Source organism: Pleuronectes platessa, chromosome 5 (assembly GCF_947347685.1).
Source record: "Pleuronectes platessa chromosome 5, fPlePla1.1, whole genome shotgun sequence".
NCBI lineage: Eukaryota > Metazoa > Chordata > Actinopteri > Pleuronectiformes > Pleuronectidae > Pleuronectes > Pleuronectes platessa.
In genome coordinates, this window is record NC_070630.1 from 12,394,375 (window position 1) to 12,417,784 (window position 23,410).

The following is a 23,410-nucleotide window of genomic DNA, read 5'->3' on the forward strand; positions in this document are numbered from 1 at the left end:
CCCCCCCCCCCCTCGCCGGGCTGCACGGCGCAGTCCTCGCCGGTGGCACAACATCCTTGGCAACAACGGCGTCGCAGAGTCAGGTTGGCGAATCTCACGCTGCACCAAGTATCGGACCTGTTCCTGCCTCACAGGGCTGATGAGAAGGAGAACAGAGGAGCAGAAGGAGAAAGGGAGGTAGGCTAAGGAAGGAATTTGGTAGAAATGTTGTCTGAGGTTCATCACAACTAAGAAATTAAGTTTGTATTAGTCATACAAAAATTAACACATTTCCTTCCCTGTTGCTACTCTTATGGCCTCCACTTATATCTCCATTCTGTCTGGTTCAATGCTAGGTAGGTTCTCATTGCTTAACACCACTTTGTATTAAACCCCTCAGCTTGCATTAGTTAACCAGTACGAAGCCATGCTGGGAGTCCACAGTCTCCATCATCTCACTGTCAAGGAGGGAGCTCTGCAGCTCGGGCAGGTTCAGGCCGTCTGACTGCCCCGGACCAGCAAAACCCCCACCAGCAGCTCCAGCCTCAGCCTTTCCTGGAGCAAGGACCAGCATGGTGGGGTCCAGCGGGAAATCATACTGCTCTGGGTGAAGAGCCTCAGTTGAAGGGCCAATGGCCTGCTGCTCACAGCATGTGGTATAGCTGAAGCCCAGGCCACTGGCAGAGGCTTCATGAGGCTGGTGAAGCTGGTGGTGGAGGTGAGACGCAGCAGGAAGGTGCTGGGTGTAGTGGTGGTGGCTCATGTAGGGGTCATAAACCAGGCCCTCACCCTGATCCATCAAGGGGTTCAGGCTGAGGGGGTGGCTGAAAGGAGGCGAGGTCTGAGGACTGCCTGGCTGCTGGGGCTGAGGCTGATGTGCGGCTGAAATGGCGGGGCCCTGTGGAGAACTCTGAGATGCTGCTAGGTCCAGGGCAGGGTACGACCCTTCAGCTATCTGCATCTGGTTGAAATAGGTCTGCAGCCCCATGCCCTGTGGCTGCTGCAGGTACATCCTCCTCTGGTTCAGTCTGCGGGGAGATCAATAGAGCTTTACATTGCACTAACATCAAGATGACACATCTAAACAAGAGACAGTTAAAAACTTAATGCATTAGCACTCATGGGCAAGATTCAGAATGATAATGGATTGGGAAACTGAAATGCTGAATTTAAACATGGTATGTCCTGCATGTTTTGCAATAGTCGAGGTTCCAAGACCAACTAATTGAAATCGAACCGCAGAATTGCTACCACAACGATAATTTTGTCGAGTGATCTGGTTTGCTCAATGAAGGCTGGAGAAGAAGTTGACCCATTAGAGCTTGGCATTTCAAATGAGGATAGTCTACCTGCAAAGATAGATAGCTAACGAGCTACGGCCATATAATATATAGAGGCAGAATTATGATGCATGCATCAAAACAAACAAAATAAGTCGAAGTCTGATAAAAAAATTGAAAAATGAACACAAACTCTGAATGAATTACTTGAAATAAAATGGTATTTCAAGTCTGATTCTGAAGCCAGGCAACTGTCGCCCTGACACAAGTTTCAACCCTGACTGTTTGAAAATCCTCGACTCTTGGTGTAGAACAGTTTATGACTCTTCTTGTTAGGATTGACTTTAAATTGCCTCAATGCAAGAGAAAATCATGTATTGAAAGTCTCAGAAACAATGTGCGGTGCAGAAGTTTACAGTGTGGTTTACCTGTGTTCCTGCAGCTGGTGCTCTAAACTTCGAGGAGTCTCCTTACAGAAAAGTTGGCAGCTAGCAGGACTGTTTGCGAGGACGCTAGCCTTCTGGGCAGAAGAGAGATCGGCACTTATTACTGAACTCAGGATAACTACCATGGTAACTGGATATGAGCTGTCATTTCTGTTGCATCATGGCAGAGCTGATAATCCTTAAATTTCCAAACGATATCACTGAATAATTTGCAAATCAAGACTTGATAAGACAAGACTATATCAGGCCTGAATTTGCATCACTGAGTAGAGTCATAAAGAGTGAGTGTGGGACTGTACCTGAAGTCTATGAGTGAGGTATTGTGTCTCCAAACTCTGTCTGCGGGACAGGAGAGGCGGCTGTGGCGCGCCTTGGTATAAAGCTAGGCCCTCCTGCTGCTTGGATGCCTCACCCTTTGATCAGACACATAAAGCATTAGAACATGGGGAGTGCCCATTTGTGTGTCTGTGCACCCATGCTCAAGGGCACATGTATCTCAGATCTCCTGCGGGTTAATAAAGCTGTGTCAGGGTCTGGGTGCTTCATCGTGTGGTCTAACTAGATTATCCCTTTCGTCTCCTGCCCAAATGCATGTGTGGTGACTGATCAGCCAGATGCTTTTCTCTAAATGGCATGCACCGCAGGGATTAGACATTAGTAAAATGAAATGAAGCAAATTAAATGGATTGATGGGGACTGAGCATCATAACCAACAAGAGCTGTGTGATATAGCAATATAAGAGATGGTCAAGAGGAAAAACAAGTTGATCTTGTCTGCTTCTAAGATAGTGTTGTGTTTCGTTTTTTCTTGCGGGGGTGGGGGGGCTGCGTATCTTTCCTAGAATGGTTCCTGTTGCAGTGTGTGGATCATTTTGTGTATATGTGGGTCCGTCTTTGTGCGATTTGCAGCTTCGCCCATTGAGTGCCAGTCACTACTATGGGTAAGTCTGACTGACTTCAACAATGGCTGCATTCACTTTGGCCTAGGCTCCAGGCTCCAGGCCCCAGGGGGACGGGAGACAGTAAACAAGCCACAATTGGCTGCCTCTCCTGATGTTACTTAACAGCCTGGGTGCTTGCATTTCTTTCCCCGGGCAACATGGGATGACGATAGTGGAGGGACTGTGGCTGAGAACGGGATTTGGTTGGTTGGGAATAGAAAGATCTTTTTATTTGTGTGTATGGGTGATTACGCAGTAGGACTAACCTCCAGGAGGTTGTGCAAGTGGTGTTGTGGTCCCAGGGGCCCCATGATGGACCCTTCCCCAGAGCCCATCTGCTCCACCAGCATCTGTACTTTGTTCAGCTCCAGGATGCCTTTGGTCCTCGCCAAGTTCTGGAGATGCTGGCGAAACGCAACCAGACCTGCGAGCACAAACAAATCCCCACAAAACAGAGTCACTATGGATTATTACAACTGATCAATAGAATCATTTTTCTCTTCACAACAGGAAGTCAGAGGATCTCACAGAGAGTTAGACCCAAAACTCATTGATGTTAGCGAGCTGGTCGACCGGTTAACACTTTTCCAATCTGACAATGTGACTGGATGTACGTCATACAAGCATCTGTGGGCGTTTGTGTGTGCACATGTGACAGTATCTGCCTCTCTGTGTGTGTGTGTGTGTGTGTGTGTTCGTGTGTGTGCAATACTAAGTAGCGCTTATAAGACCCATCCAGTGGTGACGAGCTGTATCTGTGAACGATAGGACCTGACTCACTGCGATGGTGGGAGTTATTTAAAACCGGAGTCAGCAGTCTGACGCAAAAGAATCCACCGCATCAACACTCTCCAAAGAGGATTAGGAAAAATAAATAAATAAGTAACCGCAAATACCAACCAGGAACACACAGTTCAGTGCTGTCAATGTAGAGCTAGAGAGGTAAAGCATGTTTTTAAGCCCTAATTATAGTCTCTGCTTGGCTAAAGCACATGTGATTTGCAACCAGCAGGTAGAGAGTAATGCAGCCGGGGATGGGAGAAAATGTGGAGATGGATGGAGGCTGTTTTACATTTTCATCTTATAGTTTAGCTCCTCTTCCTTTGATGTTGAGCGGAGACAGATCTGGCCTGCCACACACTGAAACTTTGGGAAGAGAAAGGAAAGCAAGACGGAGAATGAGCATTAGAGAGAGAGAGAGAAAGAAGCAGGGTGTGTGGAAAAGAAGAGGGAAATAAGGAGAGGGGGAGATATGTGGGCTGAAACCTTCAAATATCTGTATGTGATTCATAACGTGAATCATCACTGCCGTCACAGGGGAGGATGAGAGACGGGAAGGGAGAGGAGGCAGAGACAGGGGGGGAAAAGTGTGTGAAAGAGAGGAGGGGGAGCAAATAGTAGGGTGGGAATAAGGCACTTTTATCTAGAAGACAGTATATACGTCTGTGTGTGTTGTGTGTGTGTGTGTGTGTGTGTGTGTGTGTGTGTGTGTGTGTGTGTGTGTGTGTGTGTGTGTGTGTGTGTGTGTGTGTGTGTGTGTGTGTGTGTGTGTGTGTGTGTGTGTGTGTGTGTGTGTGTGTGTGTGTGTGTGTGAGCAGCTGCAGCAGGGGTGTTGCGTCTGTGTCATGAGAAACAGAGCTCTTCTTCTTCTCTGGTTCTGTGTGGACCAGCGCGTGGTGACTGAGCTGAAGGAGATCTGTGTTTCGGCTCTGTGGTTAAATCGTCGCTTGCATATACAACTGATCAGAGATATCAAAGCGTATCTCTCTGGCTGCGGTTCTCTTTTCGTCTTTCAGCAGCCTTTCAGGTTCACACGTGAACTTCAGCTGTGTAGATGCAGCATCAGGAATATTATTGTTATTATAACAGATGTAAAATATCTTGTAACTGCTTTGCATTATGATTTATTGAGGGTTTTTAAAGAGCCCTGCACCAACCATTGAACATCCATATGTTAGAAGTCAGGTTCATCTTTCTGCACTTGAGCAGGTCAATTCTTAAGACCTTCTCTGTGCTACAAAGAATATAATGTAGCTAGAAAACCACTTTAATAAGATGATATTATATGACATTGGTAATAATAATTTGTAATGATAAGTGATGAACTGAGGTGAAGTATAATGATAAATGGATTAGCCAATTAAAAATAGTTAATGTAAGTTTTTCCTCCACCAAGGAGGTCATGTGTTTGTCTGCGTCAGTTTGTTTGTCCGACTTTCAGCTGTATTATGAAAAAAACCCTGATATTAATGAGTGTGGGAAATTTAGTGCAGATCTAAACTGAGTTAAATGTGATTTAATAATGGGACATAAGGGGTATGTACGCTATTCAGTGACATTCTAGTTAATTAACCAACAGCTTCTAAATTAACTACAGCAGTGACATGTCTGATAGTGTTGACTGAAAAAAGGGACGAACCTCATGGAGTGAGGGTTTATAGTTTCTGGGTTTATAGAGGAAGATACCCATAATGAAGTCAGTGTGGTCTGAGTGCCTACAGTGAGGGGGATGATTTGGGTATAGACAGAAATAATTAACCCTGGTGGTTCTGACCTTGGGTGAGGGAGGTGTCGGAGGCTCGGCGTCCTTCTCTGAAGCTGATAGGGGAGCGGTTGTGAGCCTCCCTGTGCTGGGAAGTCAGGGCAGCCATTGCTGGGTTGGCGGGCCGAGTGCTCAAGTACGGCGTAGGAGTGACACCAGGGGCGGAGCTGTTGGTCGGCACCATCTCACAGAGAGAGGGGGAATCCTCCAGCAGACCAAGGTCACTTTGCATGGAGCCCATGTCGTAGCCCATGTCTGATTCCACGCTACCCATGGAAGGGTTGTGGCCTAGAGTGAATAATTTACCTAGAGGAGAAAATGTTTGGATCCAGAAAGCAGCTTTGTGTTAGCACTGGATGCATGTGACAGAGAGTAAATGTGAGTGTTTGATCAGCTGACATTATACCTTGGTTTGGCTGGTTGGTGACCTCAGAGAGGGTGTGTCGCCGCTGGCCGAACCGAGCTGTCTGATAGGCCATGAGCAAGTGGTGCGGATCTTCCTCCGTGTCGGGCTCCTCAGTCTCGATGCCCTCATCGATAGACGTCTCCATCATGTTGCTAGGCGACGAGGTGGAGGACTTGCGTAGGACAGTGGGGGGAGGCAGGGGGTCCAGCAGGCAGCCATTCACCTGGATAGGGGGGGAGAGAGAGAGAGAGAGATAGAACAATAATCTCTTATTCAGTATTGACTGTCAGGAAGAAAAGAGAGCAGGGCACATTGAGAAAAATCAAGGTTGTCAGATCAGGCATCTTAACAACATACACACGGCACAAACTCAAACAAACACATAATATCAATCATTCACACTTGACCACTTGGACACAAGACAGGGACCTCCACACTGAGCATGAGGGTTCAATTAGTGGGGATGTAGGAATGCAGGACCAGGAAGCGAGCTCTGACTGAAAGTGCCGTGTGACTGACACACACACGCACGCACACAAAAGACAACAAACACACACATTCATACAAGCACAAAGATCATCTGCATGAGTTGCTGCAGTAACCGGAAAGCCTGGTGTTGGTCTAGAAAGAGCAGCTTTGCCCAGTTCCCCATCTGCTTTCTGTAGTGTGCTGGGATAGGAATGCTGTTACTCAACTGACACACGCACGCACGCGCGCACGCACGCACACCCCAACACACACAAACTGGGGGCAAGGGGTGGAAAGCGGCATTGAGAAATAGTTGATGACAATCGATGGGATGATCAGGGGAAAGCAAAGTTATGAAATGAAGAAAAGAAGAAGAAGGGGAAAAGGAAAAATGAACAGGAGAGCGAAAACGACAAAGGCCAAAACAAAAAACACAGATGAGCCGTTGGCTGACGGGCAGGAAGTCACGGCGGTGAGATCACTGGAGCAGCGCGACAGCTTCCCGTCCATGTGTGTTCACTCAGCTCCACATTAGGTCACATCATCATCACAGGACCGGCTTACATAACCATGCTCCATTCATGCAGATAACAAGCACTCTGTCTCGCCTCTGTTCGGTTCTGCTTACCAGACAGACACATGCACACACTAAACAACATACACAGCACTCTTAACTGGAGCTTGAACAGCAGGTAGGAAAATAAACTGTTAAGAAGTATACTGCATGTTTGTGTGTGTATGTGTGTGTCTGGTCAAGTGTGTTTCTGATTGTGTAGCCCTGCAGGTGTGTGAGACCGTCAACTCAGACCTGTGTCTGTGTTCTCTTATAATCGGTCAGATCAACAACAGGCCTAGAGGAAAAGGTCGGTGGTTGGCATAGATAAACAGAGAGAGAGAGAGGAAGAGCACACTGCGTGCGTGTGTGTGTGTGTGTGTGTGTCTAGGAGCCATGCAGGATGGGCAGCTGTCCTGTCTGATGTGAGTGCTGCCTGAGGGCTTACATAAGAGGGCAAGTCAGCTGCACTATGGCAGGTTGACAGCGCAAGCCAGTACTGGAAACCTTAGAGGGGTCTGGCATGCGCAGACACAGGCATGCACACAAACATTCCTGATTCACAGTGAGTGGGTACACTTATCACAGCGAATCACTGTCAAGCTTATCAGGATAATTCTTCAGGACATACTTGCACAAGCTTATAACTAGCATAATAACTACAACTTCCATAACCGGAAGTCGGAGGAGGACACACCAACGAAAAAAAGCTTGCTTGTGTCTGAGGCTCCTCCTTAACTCTTTGCTATTGGACCTACTTTGGGTGTGTTGATGTCCTCCACCATGAAATTCTGCTCCAGGGGTGAGGCAGACTGGGGGAAGGTGAAAGCATCAGAGGAGGCTTGGGGTACAGCGGGGGAGCGCAGCAGACGAACACCCTGCGGGAGCAAACCCACCTGGGCTGATGCACTGGTCGACTGCAGAGAGGGGGAAAAGCAGAGGCTGTGAGGACTGGAGTCGGACACTTCATGGCCAATGCTCAACAATAACACAATTATGATCAATTTGAGCCGCACCAAACTCGGCTTTATAATTCCAAAGAGAAGAAAGCCAAATCCTATAGTCGGTGAAGGAAATGAAAGAGAAATTGCACAAAGTCGGTAAGAAGAGACGGTGGGCAATGAAAAGAAAATGATGAATTATGTAACAGAGGGAGAAGCATTAAGATCAAGGCTGGGCGGAAAAGGCAGGTGAAGACCGTACCCGTCTGGACAAATAAATGAATGTGTCCGTCTATTTGTTTGTCCCTGGGTGCAGGTGTGAATAAACCGAGCTTTGATCAGGGAGGCATGGCGGATAATCTCTGAATACTTTATTCAGACCCCCCTTTCGACGTCTGGACGCCCTGCGGTTACCTTGACGACGGTCTGTTCGGCGATGGTGCTGGGCCGTCGCTGGCGGGCATCGAGTCGCTGTTCAACGGGGAAGCTGCAGCGATGGGCCTTGAGCCGCTCCACCAGCAGGTAGTAGATAGCAGCAAAGTGGTTGTAGCTCTTGTTCTGCAGAGACTGGAGGAGGACAGACGACATAAATGGCGGTGTCTGTAACTGAAGTGACTACAGAGGCACACCTTCCATTCTGGGTGATAAGACTGTGACAGCTCTTGCGATATGCCAAGATAATTCTTTATTTATTACTGTGAAAGTGGAGTACTGTGACAGAAATCACAAAAATTACAAATAAATAATTACAGGGTTTTAAAATAAAAAGGCAGTACAGAGAAGATAGTGCAGATAAATATCAGCCTGGTCATTTCCCTGATATAGAGCTAGAGAAGAACCAAGTGGTGAAAAAAGACATAGCAGTATTGGATAAGCAATGCAAAAAGATTAACATTTTATTAACTAATTGTTAACTACCTAATAACAGTACTGCCCCACAAAATCCCTATTGGTCGAGCTTTAAACATAGCTTTATGCACTGGTGTTTATTTAGTCAATGGACAAGTTCAATTTTTTACAATTAGTGCCAAAATATTATTGTCTGTTAGGTCATAAATATTAGTTTGCTTATTTGTACTTTTTGTTATTGCATTTTCTTATCTTCCTTTTTTTATTGTTCTTATCTTGTTTTGTGGCTCATGGGTGACGTAGTTTCTTTAACCATTAATAAACAAATGAATAAACAGTAGTGTTTAGTAATAGTTGCAAAAGTTGACTCAAGTAAAGTACACGTACCTCAAATTATAACTACACTACCATGAGGGATGGTATTTCCCCCACAGGCTGGTCATGTTAGCAGTCAATAATATTCTGAAGTGAAGGTGAGATTAAGGAACAAGGGGGCACCATGTCTGGCATCGCTCAGGGCCCCAATGTTACTAAATCCACCTATAGAGCCCCACAAGACTGACAAAATGATTCCACATGTTCGTCCTTCTTGCATCGCTATGCTGCTGCATTACATTGCTGGACACTGTGTTCTGCGTATATAGACTGATCCGAAACCACTGTCACCATCTTCTTCACGCTTCAGCCCGTAAATGAAAATTCACTCATTATCTACCCACCACTATGCAGATGGAGGAGTGGGTGAAGAAGTTATTATTCTTATTCTTCTTATTTTTCCTTTCCTGCCTCACCTCTATGGTCTTGTGCTGGTCGATGCCGAGGCTGTGCATCAGGCGAAGGACCTGCTCACTGTACTCTCCCACACCTGCCTCGCCCTCGGCAGACAGGGGCTGCTGGTAGAGGACGGGCCTCTGCACTGGAATATCCAGAGCCATCCACTTTTGCTCCTTGATCTGGGCCACAGACAGACGCTTTGATGGGTCCAGGACCAACATCCTGCGGATCAGGTGCTCACAGTCTGCAAGGGTTGGAGAATACAATCATATAAAGCCTGATGACATTTCTATATCCTCTCATATTTCAGATCCCAACATTTTTTTAAACGTAAGAGGAAGCTCATGTTTGATGACGCTGAGAACTTGTATAAGCTGTGATGAAGCAAATTAAGCCACAAACCACCATGTCCTTGTCAAAGCAGCCCGGAGGAACTGGAGCAGAAATCAGAATTTTGAGCTTAAAATCCTTAAAATTCTTTTCTTGGTTTGTTGTGTCATCCCTTTCTGAGCGGCATGTCTACTTTCTGTTTTGCTCCCCTCCTAATGAGAACTCCTCACCTCTAGTTCGTGGTTAGATGAGTTTGACGTCAGACACAGCTGGGTTCTTAACAGGATTACAGTTCCCCTGGCTGTGCCGCTTTGGCCTGCCTGCACCCCTACTGCCTGCACCGCATTCCTGCCTGCCACACAGCATCCTTACCCGTATACCCTGCTGCTGCAGTCTTAAAGTAAAACAGATGTGTTTTCGACAAATAAGCTGTGCAGTGGGTCATTATTTTCTTGCTCTTCAATGCATTCTTTACTGGATTATGTTATGTTGGGTTAAGTTGTTTTATGTTTGAATTAAACAAGACTAGATACAAAATTAGTTGTTACATTTTAAAAACCAACTGTCATATTGTCGTTCTTCTAATTTGCAAATAAACCTGCGACACCACAGTTGTCCTTGGGAATTATGATTTAACTTTAAGCCATGTATCCGATTAATGTATCCTAGTATTTAAGTTTATTGTCTGCACACATCAACTTTCCGCAGGTCACCTTCACGTCCTGTCTTCCAAACGACCTGGCTGGCATCCTCAGCTCCCCGCTGCACATTCTTCCCAGCAGCCCTGATGATCTACTCACGTCAGCTAACATCACATTTTTCTACCTCGTGGCTGGAGGTTCGGCCATTTCCCCCCCTGATTATTGAGCATAACCAGCTTGCCCTTCACTGCAATTCCACCCTGCAACTTGCTTCAATTACAATACAGTACATTACGCTACAATTTGTTTGACCCAGACGTTACTCAGGCTCTGCGTTGCTGCAGCTGTGTTTATAGCAACATCCGAGGCTGTGCACATTTATCAGAGTTGCTAACCACTGAGGAGGGTTGGACTATGTAGATGGGGCCAACACTACATAACCGTCTGGCTGATTGATTGGCACACTGCTCTTAGCCAGTACATTACACCACCATGACTCAACCACAGAACCATCCCAGTTAACACTTGTCCAAGTGGTGTAGAGTTGCACTCAGTTCGCCGGTGTAGGAGAACAGTTCTATGAAGTTGAGGCTGACTTCATGTTATCCATTACACTGATTTTATCATGGGAACTTAAAAATACATCGTTTTGAAATTAAGTAGCAAGGAGAACCTGTGTTCGCTGGAGTTCCACTCCTTCTCGATCCAAAAACTGGAACCAATCTCATAGTTTCTCGACCTCTTTAAATATCATGCAGGTGTAACCAATGCAAACCATACAGTTGGCCATTACCAACAATTCGCTCCTCCAATGCGGGCGACACGCTGATCTACTTATATTTCCCCTCTAAAATGAAACAAATCCTATAATTACGATTCTATTGTCACAATACTAGGAATACATTCATGTTAATTGCGACATTATTCAGTAGCAATATTAAGACTTAATTCTTGAGATCACAGATTTTTTCCCCCTCTTTCACTTACCCTAATACTCCATCGTAAAAAAGGCACCATCATTAAGTTAAAGCAACACAATCTGCTACTCAAAGCTTTCAACTGAATATTAGAAAAAACTCCTGGGTGTTGTTCCAGTGACTGAGATTGGAACTGAACAATATTTGATTAATCAAGAGGAGACTGGTTTTTGCTCTGACCTGATGTTTAGAGAGAGTTTCAGCTACAGATGTCATGCACACAGAGCTACACACACAGATAGAGGATTCAGACTCAGGGATTTGGTTGTTTGTTGTTCGAGAGAACATGAAAATGATTACTGCCTCTAGGCTATTCTCTACTTCTGCCTACCAGGCCAGTGCAATGTGTGTGTCCTGTAAGAAGTACAAGAGTTCCAGGAGAAAGAAGATATCAGCACACTCTGTTCTCCTTGTTCAGGGAAAAGGGACTGGACAGGGGGGGGGGGGGGGGGTGTCAGTCTGGCCAAGTAGCTGACATTACACTCCTACATTCCCCTTATGTCTTAATTGTTTCAAGGTCCTGAACAGAGGAAAAACGAGAAAATAAAGAAATCAGGTCGACTTGCTCACCACAACCCCTGTGGAGAAAGTGCCACAGACTTGCAGTTTGGATACGGAGAAACAAGACAAGAGGAACAGACAGGACCACAGACTGACAGGAAGATGTCTTTACAGAAAGAGCATGAGTCAGACAGACAGAAAGACGGACAGAGACAGACAGGCGATCTGCTGGAAGGCTCCACTGGCTCTTCCCCAGGTTACATAAACAGCTTCAGCTCTGGACTTATTCTGCTGCCAGCTAGCTTGCACAGTCGCGAAACAGCAGGGCTGCTTTTGAGACAAGTTAGCCAACCTGACTAACTTTGCAGAATGCACGCACACACACACACACACTGATTACACAGGACAATGGCAGCGTGTCTCTTCCTGTATCCCCTGCAAATCAGCATAATGCTCTCTCATTAATGAAATGACCCCTCAACTGATGGCAGCCACAAGAGAGGCTGCCAGTGAACATTCAACATTATGGTTACTGAAAAAGGAAAAGTGAGATCTATTCCTCAGTGCCGCAATATCTCTCCCAGGAATGCTTAATGTAATTAATGCCTCAGTTTGTCTACATAACATAAGGAAAGAAAGTGGAGGAAGTCTCACAGACTGCATGCGTGTGCGTTTACAGGAATGTGAAGAACGAAGGAGTGGGAGAGGGCACCGTCTCCTCGTATTATTTTGTCTCCAGTTTCCCAGAAAGAATTAGCTCATCTCGTTTTACCTTCGGTCATGAAGTAGGGGATGCGAAACCTTCCTTCTAGGACTCGCTGTCTGAGCACAGGCAGCGTGGGCCCGTCGAAGGGCAATGCACCACAGACCAGCACGTACAGCACCACCCCCATACTCTGTGAATATATCAAGGTCAGGGCAGGAGCTGAGATGAATCTTAGATCAATGAATCAATCACTCACAGATTGTACTCACAAATACACGGCCTTTCATACAGAAATAAATGTAGTACATGATTGCAATATACAGCAGGCAGTGAGCTGTGGTTGGGAGAATACACTTTACATCCTAACAGCACCATATGGAAGGAAGAACATCTAGTGACTCCTTACTAAATACATAGAATAAATATAAAAAAATATATTAAGATCTCAAGGAAGGAGACAGGCTCTGACATAAATTCAATACATGTATCAGTACAGATGTTTAAATCCTAATGTGAAAAGTTTTCTACTTTATGCAAACACTCATCTTACCCATATATCAAGTTGCGGGCCCTCATACTGTTGTCCTTCGAAAACCTCTGGAGCAGCGTATGGCGGGCTGCCGCACCACGTGGCTAGAGGCTCACCGGGCTGGAAGAAGTTCCCGAACCCAAAATCTACATGAGACAAAAGAAAACACCAGATGTAAGTCGGTTAATGGGAAGTGTGTTGAAACTGTAAAGGCCCTTCCAGAGTCTGATGAAGTGACCACAGCAGTTCCTGCAAAGACCAAACCTCTAACTGTAAACATCTCTTGTGACTGTAAAAAAGGGGAAGAAGAGGTTACAGTTATAGTATAGTTGTAGAAGAGTAACGCCGGCTTAAATTATTTGGGGCATTTTATGCCTCAAGTCTACAGCAACAGTGGAGACAGACAGGAAATGAAGGAAAGAGACTAGGTGCATGACATGCAGTAAACTGGGAATCGGACCACGGACATGCTGCTCAGGGCATTTAGCGCCCATGTGGTGTGTGTATCCTGAACATTCAGCTATCAGGTCACCCCATGACCAATAGTTTCTCCACGGGGTCGCTGGTTTCACATAACGCAACATGTGAGCCGCATATTTTTACGTTGAGGAATTAGGCCTTAGCATGAGGTAACCTCCCCTGGAGACTGACATGAGGTCATTAATGCTGATTCTGATTGGCTCCCTGCAGAAACCACTAAACCTCTGATTTTAAGTCTTCAGAGGAGTAAGAGAGACACACACACACACACACACACACACACACACATGCACGCACGCGCACACACACATTCCCGTCTGCCTTTCATTAAAATCCAACTACAAGTTGCAGTAATATCTGCCAAATCACAGTCAAGTTGTGTGCCTGCAATCACTCAGCCCACACACCCCTTTTTTCTTGTTAGTTCATATCATTCTCCCGCCTTCTCATCCCAACTCCCTCTTTCCCAAAACCCCTTACAAATAAATGATCCTTTGTCTCCACTCCTCATGCTGAAATGATTCATCAGCAGAAAATAAATAACTGGATTGGATAACTGATTAATAATCTGTTGTCTTTTAAGCTGCTGGTTAGAGCTTCGCTAATGTTTTTTTTATTAAATAATTGTAAATAGGATTTCAACTTGTGAGGAGCACTGATCTTTCATCTTTGAACACTTTGAACCCTGGATAATCTTTTTAAATTGATAAGGGAAATACCTCCACGCTGATTTATATTATCAGTAGGACCCTGTGATGGTCTCATGGGACCTGAGAGCTAAAAGAGCAGACAATCAGACTTACTTAACCCTCCACCCCTGCCCCTTTTCCATGATTCAAAACAGTTGCATAAATAGAGAAATGCCTTGCAAAACAATAAATAACACTGATAAAACAAAAACAAAAAAAACGTTCTTACATAATGGGGCTGGAGGTGATGTGGGTTTACACATATACACACTCACAAGGACACAGTGTGAGCAAGCGGGACCAAATGTGTAACAATATCCTTTTTGTTTGCTGCTCTATATCAAGATCCTTCACAATAAACCCACAGTCCTATTAAATCTGTCATACACACACAGACACACACAGGTTTGCATAGCTATCCTTATTGCCTTTGCCAATGAGGTTATTTTGAATATGTTTCTCTGTCTGTCTGTCTGTTGGTCAGCAGGATTACACAAAAACTACTGGAAGGACTTCCATGAAACTTGGTGTAAGGATGTGGTATAGGTCAGGAGGGAATCCATTAAATTTGGGTCCGGATCCGTATCAGGGGAAGGACCTTTTAATATTTTTTTTCCAGAGAATAATAAATAGATCTTGTTGGTAAAAAAAAAAATCAAGCATGTATAGGGGACTGATAATTATGAGTTTTTGTTTGCCAATTGTTGCCCATCCAGATAAAAATCTTGGTACGCGCTCTCTGAGTGTCCTTAGGTCTTAGGTTCTGTCTTTATCTGCATGTACAACACCCACAATGGAAACAGATCAATAGGAATCAGGTATGAGACACAAATGCAGTTCTATCTGCAAATACAAATAATTTGGCAGGTTGTGAATCCATGCATTTAGCTCTCTCTACCAGTGCAGGTAGCAGCAGGTATGGCTGATATAAAGCCGAGGGTAAAGCAGTCCACCACAGTAGGGTTTTAATACAAGTATGTTTGCCGTCTGATGCTGCTGTGAAGGTGAGCGAGATGCAGGCACAGCCAAGCCGAGCAGATCGTCAGAAGCTGTGACCCATTTCATGCAGCTGAATACTGAGCAGACTGGTTGACGTCAAACGCTCCAGCACGCTGCAGGCTACGAACGGCACTCACAGCTCAACAGGAAGGGCGGGGGGGGGAGTGTGTGTCACGCACAACAGCATTAGCATAATATTAGCCTAAACATGTCACACAGGAATGCTCTCCAGCTATCGGCTTATAAAATTGTGTGTGTGGATATGACAAGTGTATGAATAGAAATGACTACAACCAGCAGTTAAAATAGTGTTTCTAATAACGAGGTGTGAGCATTGATGCGGTTATGGCAGCAGCTGGAGGTGCATGACACTGAAGTCACTCTTCCTCTCTCTTCTTGTACCTTCCCTTCCCTTCCCATCTCTTCTCTACTTTTTTATAACCTGGAAATGTTTCTCTCTCTTGGTCTTCATTCTTGTATTCTTCAAGTTCCAAAACACCTCAGCCTCTTTCACTCTTATTGCGAAGGTCATGTCAGGTGAAACCATGTAGCTTTTTGACAGAAGAAAATCTTCCTCTAACAAATGAAAAGCTGAAATCATCAGCAACTAAAAGGATATATATGCATGTACATGTATTGCATCAGATGCACATACCATACACACAAACGTTTCCCAAACGGTTTTTAAAAAAGGTAAATTAGAGATTTTCTGATATCGTTCAATTGAATATCTATTACCGTACAATAACCGAGAAAAGATCACCCCACTAAAAATACCTATTTTGATTTCCAAAATCCTGACCATTATCCAGGTCACCACCAGTTCACCACCAGTTCATAGATTTTGGCAATCTAAATATATCTGATTTGTTTCTATAATGATCTCTCATTATTTCTTGAGACTTTCACAATAAGGTTAAAAAAAACAACCTATCTCACATTATTAAACAAACTGAAAACAATTCCCAGATCCACCCCCTGACTAGCAACAAAATTGAATGGGTCTCCCCTGACCCATACCACATCTTTCCACCCAATTTCGTCGTAATACGTCCAGTAGTCCAAACCTTCTTAATTCACTATACTCAGGGGTTTTGCCAGTAGAATCTTAATTGGTCTGTTACGACCATGAGTAGCTCATATGTTGGCATTGAAAGAAAAGTCCTTCTGGTGGGATTCCCATCATACACAGAGGGAAACTCTTACAGATGGTCCAGGATGGTGCGTTGTGTCTTCTTCTGGATCAGTCTGAAAAGGGCACATGCCAGTGCACCGCTCATCAACCTCCACAGGCTACAAAATCAAACTCAAGTCACTACAGTTACTTCTGGGTCTGCGCCCCATCTAGTTGAACTCAACCACACAGGCTTATGCTACTTCTTGGCCAGTCCGTTCCTCTGAGGAGGATGTCTGGCAGTGCCATAGCCGCACACAAGGCAGTCTTGCTCCAGACGAGGTGGAACGTGCGCCCACATCATATCAGAGAAGCAGAGTCACTCTCCATCTTCAACAAGCTCTTGAAAACTCTTCGGTATGCAACTCCTCTTTAGCACCTCTAAAACCATAACACGCCCAACTCACAATTACTGTGCACTTCTTTGCTTCATCTCCTTGCACTCCATCATCTTGAGCAGGTTTAGCTCTTAGTTCCTACTCCAAGGTCTCCTATACTGTAGTAATGCTCGAGTGTAATCCTTCACTAGAAGCCGCTTTGTGTCTGGCAATTGACATGCAATTCAAATAAACACCTGTATAAATATACATTGTTCAATTTATTTATACAGGCTTTCTCCGTAGAAAATCTCTTGTCATATGTTACCACAATGGCAGCTGTTCATTAAATGTTAAATTCTGCTTTAACTGTTAAACCTGGTACATTAATGCTATCCAGGGCAGCTTGAATGTAGTAGACATCTAGTTGATACACCCTACATATCACTGCATGCTTGACTGTATTGAACAGTTTAAGCTATAATTATTTATTGCTTTAAAGGATCCAAATCTTTATCCTACCAGGAGTGATGGGGGTCACATGTGAATGTAAAGATGTGTCCCAAAGTTAAAAATACCTTTGTTATTTGATACATACAGATTTCTACATTTTTATTTTTGTCTGTGCTACTCTGCTAAGTTGGACATAGTTGAGGTCATGTACCTCTCAGCACATAGTAGGATTCATTAACTCTCAGAATCTGATCCCAGTCGAAGGGTTATTTTATTACTGTCAACCAATTATGACCCCAAACCATATACAGAATATTTACACTATGCTGATTAAACAGTTATATTTACTTTTAACCACAATTTTTAATCACTAACATATAATGTCACAGAGAAATCTTCTTTTGTGGCTTTAAAGATCACGTGTTGAAATCGAATGATAAATGGTACTAATGGATGAGCTGCTGCTTCCATGGTCAAGAATTGACGTAGAAGGTCAATGGGAATGCTCGATTATAGATAATTTAATAAATGTCATCTGTGACTTTATCACATATACAAACAGATACAAACAGAAAGCAGCTCTGTTCTGATCTGCAACACAAACGACAAAGATACAATATAATCTGAGATGATACAAGAACAACAACGACGAAGAAGACAGACCAGTAGACACGACTCCATCTTTACATCTATTATTGTATGGTATACTGTACGTTGTCATATGGGTCAACCCGTGAGGGTTTAGCTTTTGGTCTTTACAAAAGAATCCAATATGCCGACAAGTTAAAGAAAGCTGCAACAGCTGCTCCCGATCTGGAGATTGTTTGTTCTCGCCACATGGTTTAATTGAGCATGAAATACCTTTCAGGTTTGTTGCATTTTAAATGACACACCACTCAGCAGATGGATTCAACCTTGAGAACCTGAAATAATGGTTAATGAAGCTATAAATGCCTTGAAAGTCATCCTCCGAGAGAAACTCAACTGGAAACATGGAATACAGACATGTATTTTCTTTAAGTCAGAAAGGCCCACCTACTCTGATACAGCACCTCGCTTTTGTTATTGTCATTCCTCTTCTGCACATTCTGTTCCCCTCAGACTGTCAACTCGAACGTAAAGGAGCTGTTTGAAGAGAAAACATGAAGGGCACCCCCCGCTGCCGCCGCTCCCCTCTCCTCTGCAGCCACCGTGAGCCTGACCTTTCTTTGACTGACCACTGCCTGGTTAAGCTTCACAGAGACTGACCAGTGGTGGCCTTTAGGAAGCAGGGAGGCAATACTGGAGTGCAGGGAAACCGCAGAATCAGAGGTATAATCTGTTTCTACATGCATAGTCCTTGTTTTATATAATTGCAACCTGAATATCTTTAGAGCTCATAGTTTAAAATCAAAAGAAGGCAAATATAAAAAAATATATATATAAAATGGTGAAGAATAATATGAATATAATTACCACAGCCAAAGGTTGTTCTTGTCTGAATTTGTTTTCTTTTTTTTCATCTGTCTGCTAGTTGGCAGGATTCTACAAAAAGTCCTGGATAGTTTAGCACAAACTTGGTGGAAGGGTGTGGTATGGGCTGGGGGAGAACTCATTGCACTTTTCTTCTTCTTCTTCATCTTCTACACTTTGGTGTGGATCTGGATCAGGAATTTGTTTTTGTTTTCTTTAAAATTGCAAAATAGGGAGTTTTTCAACATTCTTTATTAATTAATGGATCTTGATGAAAAACTCATTGGGATGCCCTTTACTGAGTGCCCCTCTAGTTGAAAATAAAGCTGAATGAATTATATAAAATAAAATAGTCTAAAACATATTAAGTAAAAGATATGATACACATCAATCCAAAGCACGCTGAAAAGTTGATAGGATGATGATAAAACTAATCTTAAAACATTTTTTTCCATAGTTTAATTTGTCCTTAGGCGATGCACTAAATAAAGTCTGTTTATCCTGCAGGACAGGACAAAACTATTGTGCAATTCAATCCATCATTTCTTGCAGTTAATTTCAGGGGCCATCCATTTGCATTTAAAGTCTATAAATAATCAACAGATGAAGTGATAATGAAAACAACAAGTAGATGCAGCTCTAGTTGCATTAACACAAACAGGAAACGTACGTCTTTAAACGTCCTGTTGAAGGGATGGCTGATCTACGGTAAACTGGCATCAATGTGACTAATACAGATGGGAGAATTGAAGCGAGGGCTTTCCTTCTCATGTACAGTGCGAAAATGACATCTTCCCTTCATGTACCATTTACAAAACATGTCGGAGCAAATTGTGGGTAAGAGAAGTACAGAATGTACTTTGCCGCTGATGTCCACCCCAGGGATGTTTTCTCTAATCACACGCCAGGTAATGTTCTGTTCATTGTTTTTCCTGCTTCAAATCAAATCTGCCGTGCGGACAATCGGCTGTGAGTCAGACATGTTTGTGAAAATTACTGTTGGGCTAATAACATCTCCAGGTGATCATCTTGGACCATTCTGAGAAACAGTGGAGAGGACGAGTAATGATGCAGGTTTAACCTTCGGTTCTCTCTCAGTCATTGTGCAGTCCTGTCTTTATCTGACTTTACCTCATAGAACAAATACAAGCCACTGAAAACTGGGAGTGAAGGTCAACTGAGGAGCTTGTCTGTCATTTCCCCTCGTGAAGAAACATTTATAAAACCAATAAACAGTGACTTTATTCAACCTTTTGAAGTCCTTTGAGGACAAGAGGGCATTTTCCCAGTCTGGTATCCATTCACACCTGTATTTATAGCCAACCTCGTGTGATGAGGTCACCTCAGATGGATGTCAGAATCAGCTCGGAATAAAGCCTAAGATAAACCCTGGCCTCTTTCAGAGTATTGCAGCAACTGCACCCTGACCACCCTGCACTGCACCACTCGTCCTCATTCTTCCTCCATCCTCTCATCTGATATTCCATCTCCCCGCCAAGTAGCCAATCCATGTCATCACCTCCTCTCCGCTACCAATTAAACCCCAATTCTTGCCTCCGTCACCCCCACTACTCTGGGACGCAGCGGTAGGGTGACATTCTCACTTGCTAGCTCTTAATGCCACTTGCTTAATAATCACACATTGAAGCTTGTACGACAGACATCCAGCTTAGTTTCAAATACCTGCCTCAGGGCCCATTCCTATTTTTGTCTATTATCTTTAATGTTTCCACCTCCATAATAAAGCTGGTGGAGGGGAATTCTGACCGCCTCTGTTCATCGGATTTTAAAAGGTGGCACAAGCCTCACTGAGATTTTAAGATGTCTGTCCTGGCATCCTTCAGCCAACTGTTACCTCGTTATCAATCTCAGTCCACCTATCAACACTATGCAAATGGCCTGGGCAGGTACTTAAGACATTTCTGAACTAAAATGGCACAAATCATTGCAGGCGATGGATCAAAACTTCATGATTCCATGGAGACGTCTTACAATTCTCGACCAGCGGTGAGCTTACGGGTCGTCCCTGCACTATTCGTTTAAGGGTACCTGCAATCTTGATGTTCATGTGGCCATCCAGCAGCAGATTCTCCGCCTTCAGGTCCCTGTGGACGATGTTGCGGTTGTGACAGTACTCCACCGCCGACAGGATCTGCCAGAACTTCCTCCTTGCCTCCGGCTCACTGAGACGGCCGTGCTTTGCCAGGTAGTCTACAGCCACAGAGAGAGAAGTATGCAGATGTTTAGCATCAACTTAGATTTCAAGAATTGGCACTTTTCAACACAGTATAAGGTTATTACACAGCAATTAAAAATAAAGGATTGTGTAGATTTTTGGGGTGGAGTTTCAGTGGTTGTGTTGAAATGATGATTTATTTTTTGTAAGGTGTAGTCCTGGTGACGGTAGTAGTTTACCAGCTCTTGTTTACAGCATATTCATTTAAAGATAAACAATGTAATTTGTTCTTCAGAAACCCCTATTTAAAGCTAACTTGTTTGCGTGTGTGTGTGTGTGTGTGTGAGTGTGTGTGTGTGCATTTATGTGTGAGAGTATAGGCAGTGGATGACAGATGACACGGAGAGTGAATGTGTTGTCATAGTTGGAAGAGGAAAAGGGAGGATGAGTACTGAGAACTGTTGTTCTGCTACATAGTGTCCACACTGGTACAAGTTGGAACAGGGTGTGAGCTGTGGGAGGTTTAATGGTGATGCAGTGTTTGTCGGTGTATAGTTGCAGTGCACACACAAACACACACAGTGAGCACAAGCTGAGACAGAAGACAGAGCAACTTTGTGGTTGTTTAGAAAAACATACAAAGCCAAAGTCTCTATGCTGCCTCCAAGTCATTCATTTTTACGGTCTTCATTCTCCAAGCATCCAGATCACTGACCTTTCTACCATCGTCTGCTTTTACAACACACCTTTTTGTTTTTCCAACCTTTCACACTCAGCGTTCACTAATTATTCTTGTCAGTGCGACAGACAATTTTATAGGACGCATGTTGTTGTTGTTTTCTCAGTCCCATGAACTTTGGAGAGTGCTTGTTGCTGCCGGCAGGGTTCTTCTTCACACCTCTCTGTGCAGATAGCTTGCTAACTCTTCAATTCACACTTTGTGGCAACAAGATAGGACATTCTGTTGGCTTTCTTTCCAGCTGGCAAGGATACAGACCACCAACCAAACCTGACAACAATGCACAAGAACAACCACGACAAACACAGCCAAATACATGACATGCAATTACCAGAAGATCCAGCAGATCAATCCCAAAGCAAGATATCCACTTGCAGGTTAGTATTAAAACCAACTTTTTGCTTGGTCTTTGCATCTGTTCTAAAAACATCACAGCTTTACTTCTTTCCTTTTAAATATAAGTTATACTGCTGTGATTTCCCTGGTGTGCACACACAGTTGTGCGAAGATAACATCACTGCCGAGAGTATTGAAACTAGGTCTCTGTCAAAATGCACAAAGATGTCAAACTAAGCCAATTTCACAGCCCATTAACATCAGAAACCTTGTGCCATCAACCAAACATGAGTTATTTAAAGTAGAGCAACCTATGTCCCCAGGCCAGGAACAAGCATCACACTGTAATCACCTCATCCTAACAACTTGGTAAAGTCTCAGTACAGAGTTGACTAAAAGGTCAGCAGTGTTTTGGGACAAAGACTGCACAATAAAAAAAAAGAAAAGACTTCAATTTTTACGTTGCAGGACTGAGCGTCAGGGAGATGATGCTGCTCCAACACCCAGTGTGTCTGATGAATGGCCAACTTCTGTCAGTGAGAACCTGATTAGACAGAAGCTGGCAAATTCCATAGAGGAAGCCGTTCAGTGACTGGGGCAGCTTTCATGCTATGCTGCTAATCAAAAAACACACAGGGGAGGGGAATGTGTCGAAGGGGTCAGAATATGCGCACATGAAGAGAACAGGACTCCAAAGTAATAACCGCACACACTGTCAGGCTGGAAGCGCACTTGGTTTCCAACAACACATTTGCGTAGACAGACAACAGTATGGTTATCGTGATGCGTGTGTTGGGGCAACACCAGAGGGCTCATACCGTAGAGATTAACCTGATTTGCTGGATGATGTAAACAATAAAAATGGCGATACTCAAGGTTACCATTTTGTTAATTCATGGCAGAAAAAATTGTAGCTAAGCCTTCCAGGAAATTCTATCACATCATGCCAATGGCAAATATGTTTACCTCAGACAAATAGCAAAGAAAACCTGGTGGTGGTCTTGGTGGTGAGACAGCACAAACAGACTGAAGCAGATTGAGTCAGACGACTGACAGAAGAGTCACATTTTCCAAAGTTGCAAAAAGACGGAGAATGTAAATCTTGTGAATGCAAAGTTTAAATATCTAAGGATTTGCACAACCAATGATCCAAATGGACACAGTACACAAGGCAGCGAGTGGTTCCAAGTTCAAGATTATTTGCAGCCTTGCACAGTTATTCTCCCTAGTCTTTTACTTGATTAAGAAATCTTGAGCTGCAACAAAAAACTATCTGTACTATCAATTTAAAGTGATATTTTTTTTTCAGTCAATTGTTTTGTCTATAAATCCTCCATGACTGGTCCAGCTCAGATGATTACATTCATATTGCCTTGTAGTTCTAAACAACACTATTCAAGTATAAAAAGAAAGCAAATATTTACTATGGAGGAGTAAGAATTAGACTGATGTTGTAGCCTCTCAGCTTAAAAACATGATCAGTTCTCAAAACTGTTGCAAACTGAGTAATCAACGGATTATTTCAAGCCTGCGAAGAATCTTTCTTCACTGTTTAAACACTGAAATGCACTTTAGGCTAAACAATGAACATGAGCACTGCACTACAGTAGCACTTGAAAAACAAGTCATTACTGTTTGAGTAATCAACACGCACACAAGCGCGCGCGCGTTGCCCCAGTGGAAGGATGAGTAATCCACTGATACAATGTTGGCCAGGGCAAGGACCTCAGTA

General features: G+C 43.9%; 1 protein-coding gene across 2 annotated transcripts in view; it reads right to left on the reverse strand.

Annotated features, from left to right (window-relative positions):
* sik2b (salt-inducible kinase 2b) overlaps nucleotides 1-23,410 on the reverse strand; it is a 39,771-nt gene continuing 16,361 nt past the window's right edge. Inside the window, exons 4-15 of one of the 2 annotated variants that reach the window (XM_053422365.1) lie at nucleotides 20,477-20,638; nucleotides 12,885-13,009; nucleotides 12,401-12,524; nucleotides 9,197-9,423; nucleotides 7,971-8,123; nucleotides 7,374-7,532; nucleotides 5,595-5,817; nucleotides 5,201-5,494; nucleotides 2,913-3,070; nucleotides 2,005-2,118; nucleotides 1,688-1,776; nucleotides 1-1,007 (exon numbers count right to left, since the gene is read on the reverse strand). In XM_053422365.1, coding sequence (XP_053278340.1) covers nucleotides 386-1,007; nucleotides 1,688-1,776; nucleotides 2,005-2,118; nucleotides 2,913-3,070; nucleotides 5,201-5,494; nucleotides 5,595-5,817; nucleotides 7,374-7,532; nucleotides 7,971-8,123; nucleotides 9,197-9,423; nucleotides 12,401-12,524; nucleotides 12,885-13,009; nucleotides 20,477-20,638 — 2,450 coding nt within the window. In that variant the 3' untranslated portion in view covers nucleotides 1-385. Of the gene's footprint in view, nucleotides 1,008-1,687; nucleotides 1,780-2,004; nucleotides 2,119-2,912; nucleotides 3,071-5,200; nucleotides 5,495-5,594; nucleotides 5,818-7,373; nucleotides 7,533-7,970; nucleotides 8,124-9,196; nucleotides 9,424-12,400; nucleotides 12,525-12,884; nucleotides 13,010-20,476; nucleotides 20,639-23,410 lie in introns of both variants that reach the window. The other variant, XM_053422364.1, reaches the window with a different exon arrangement.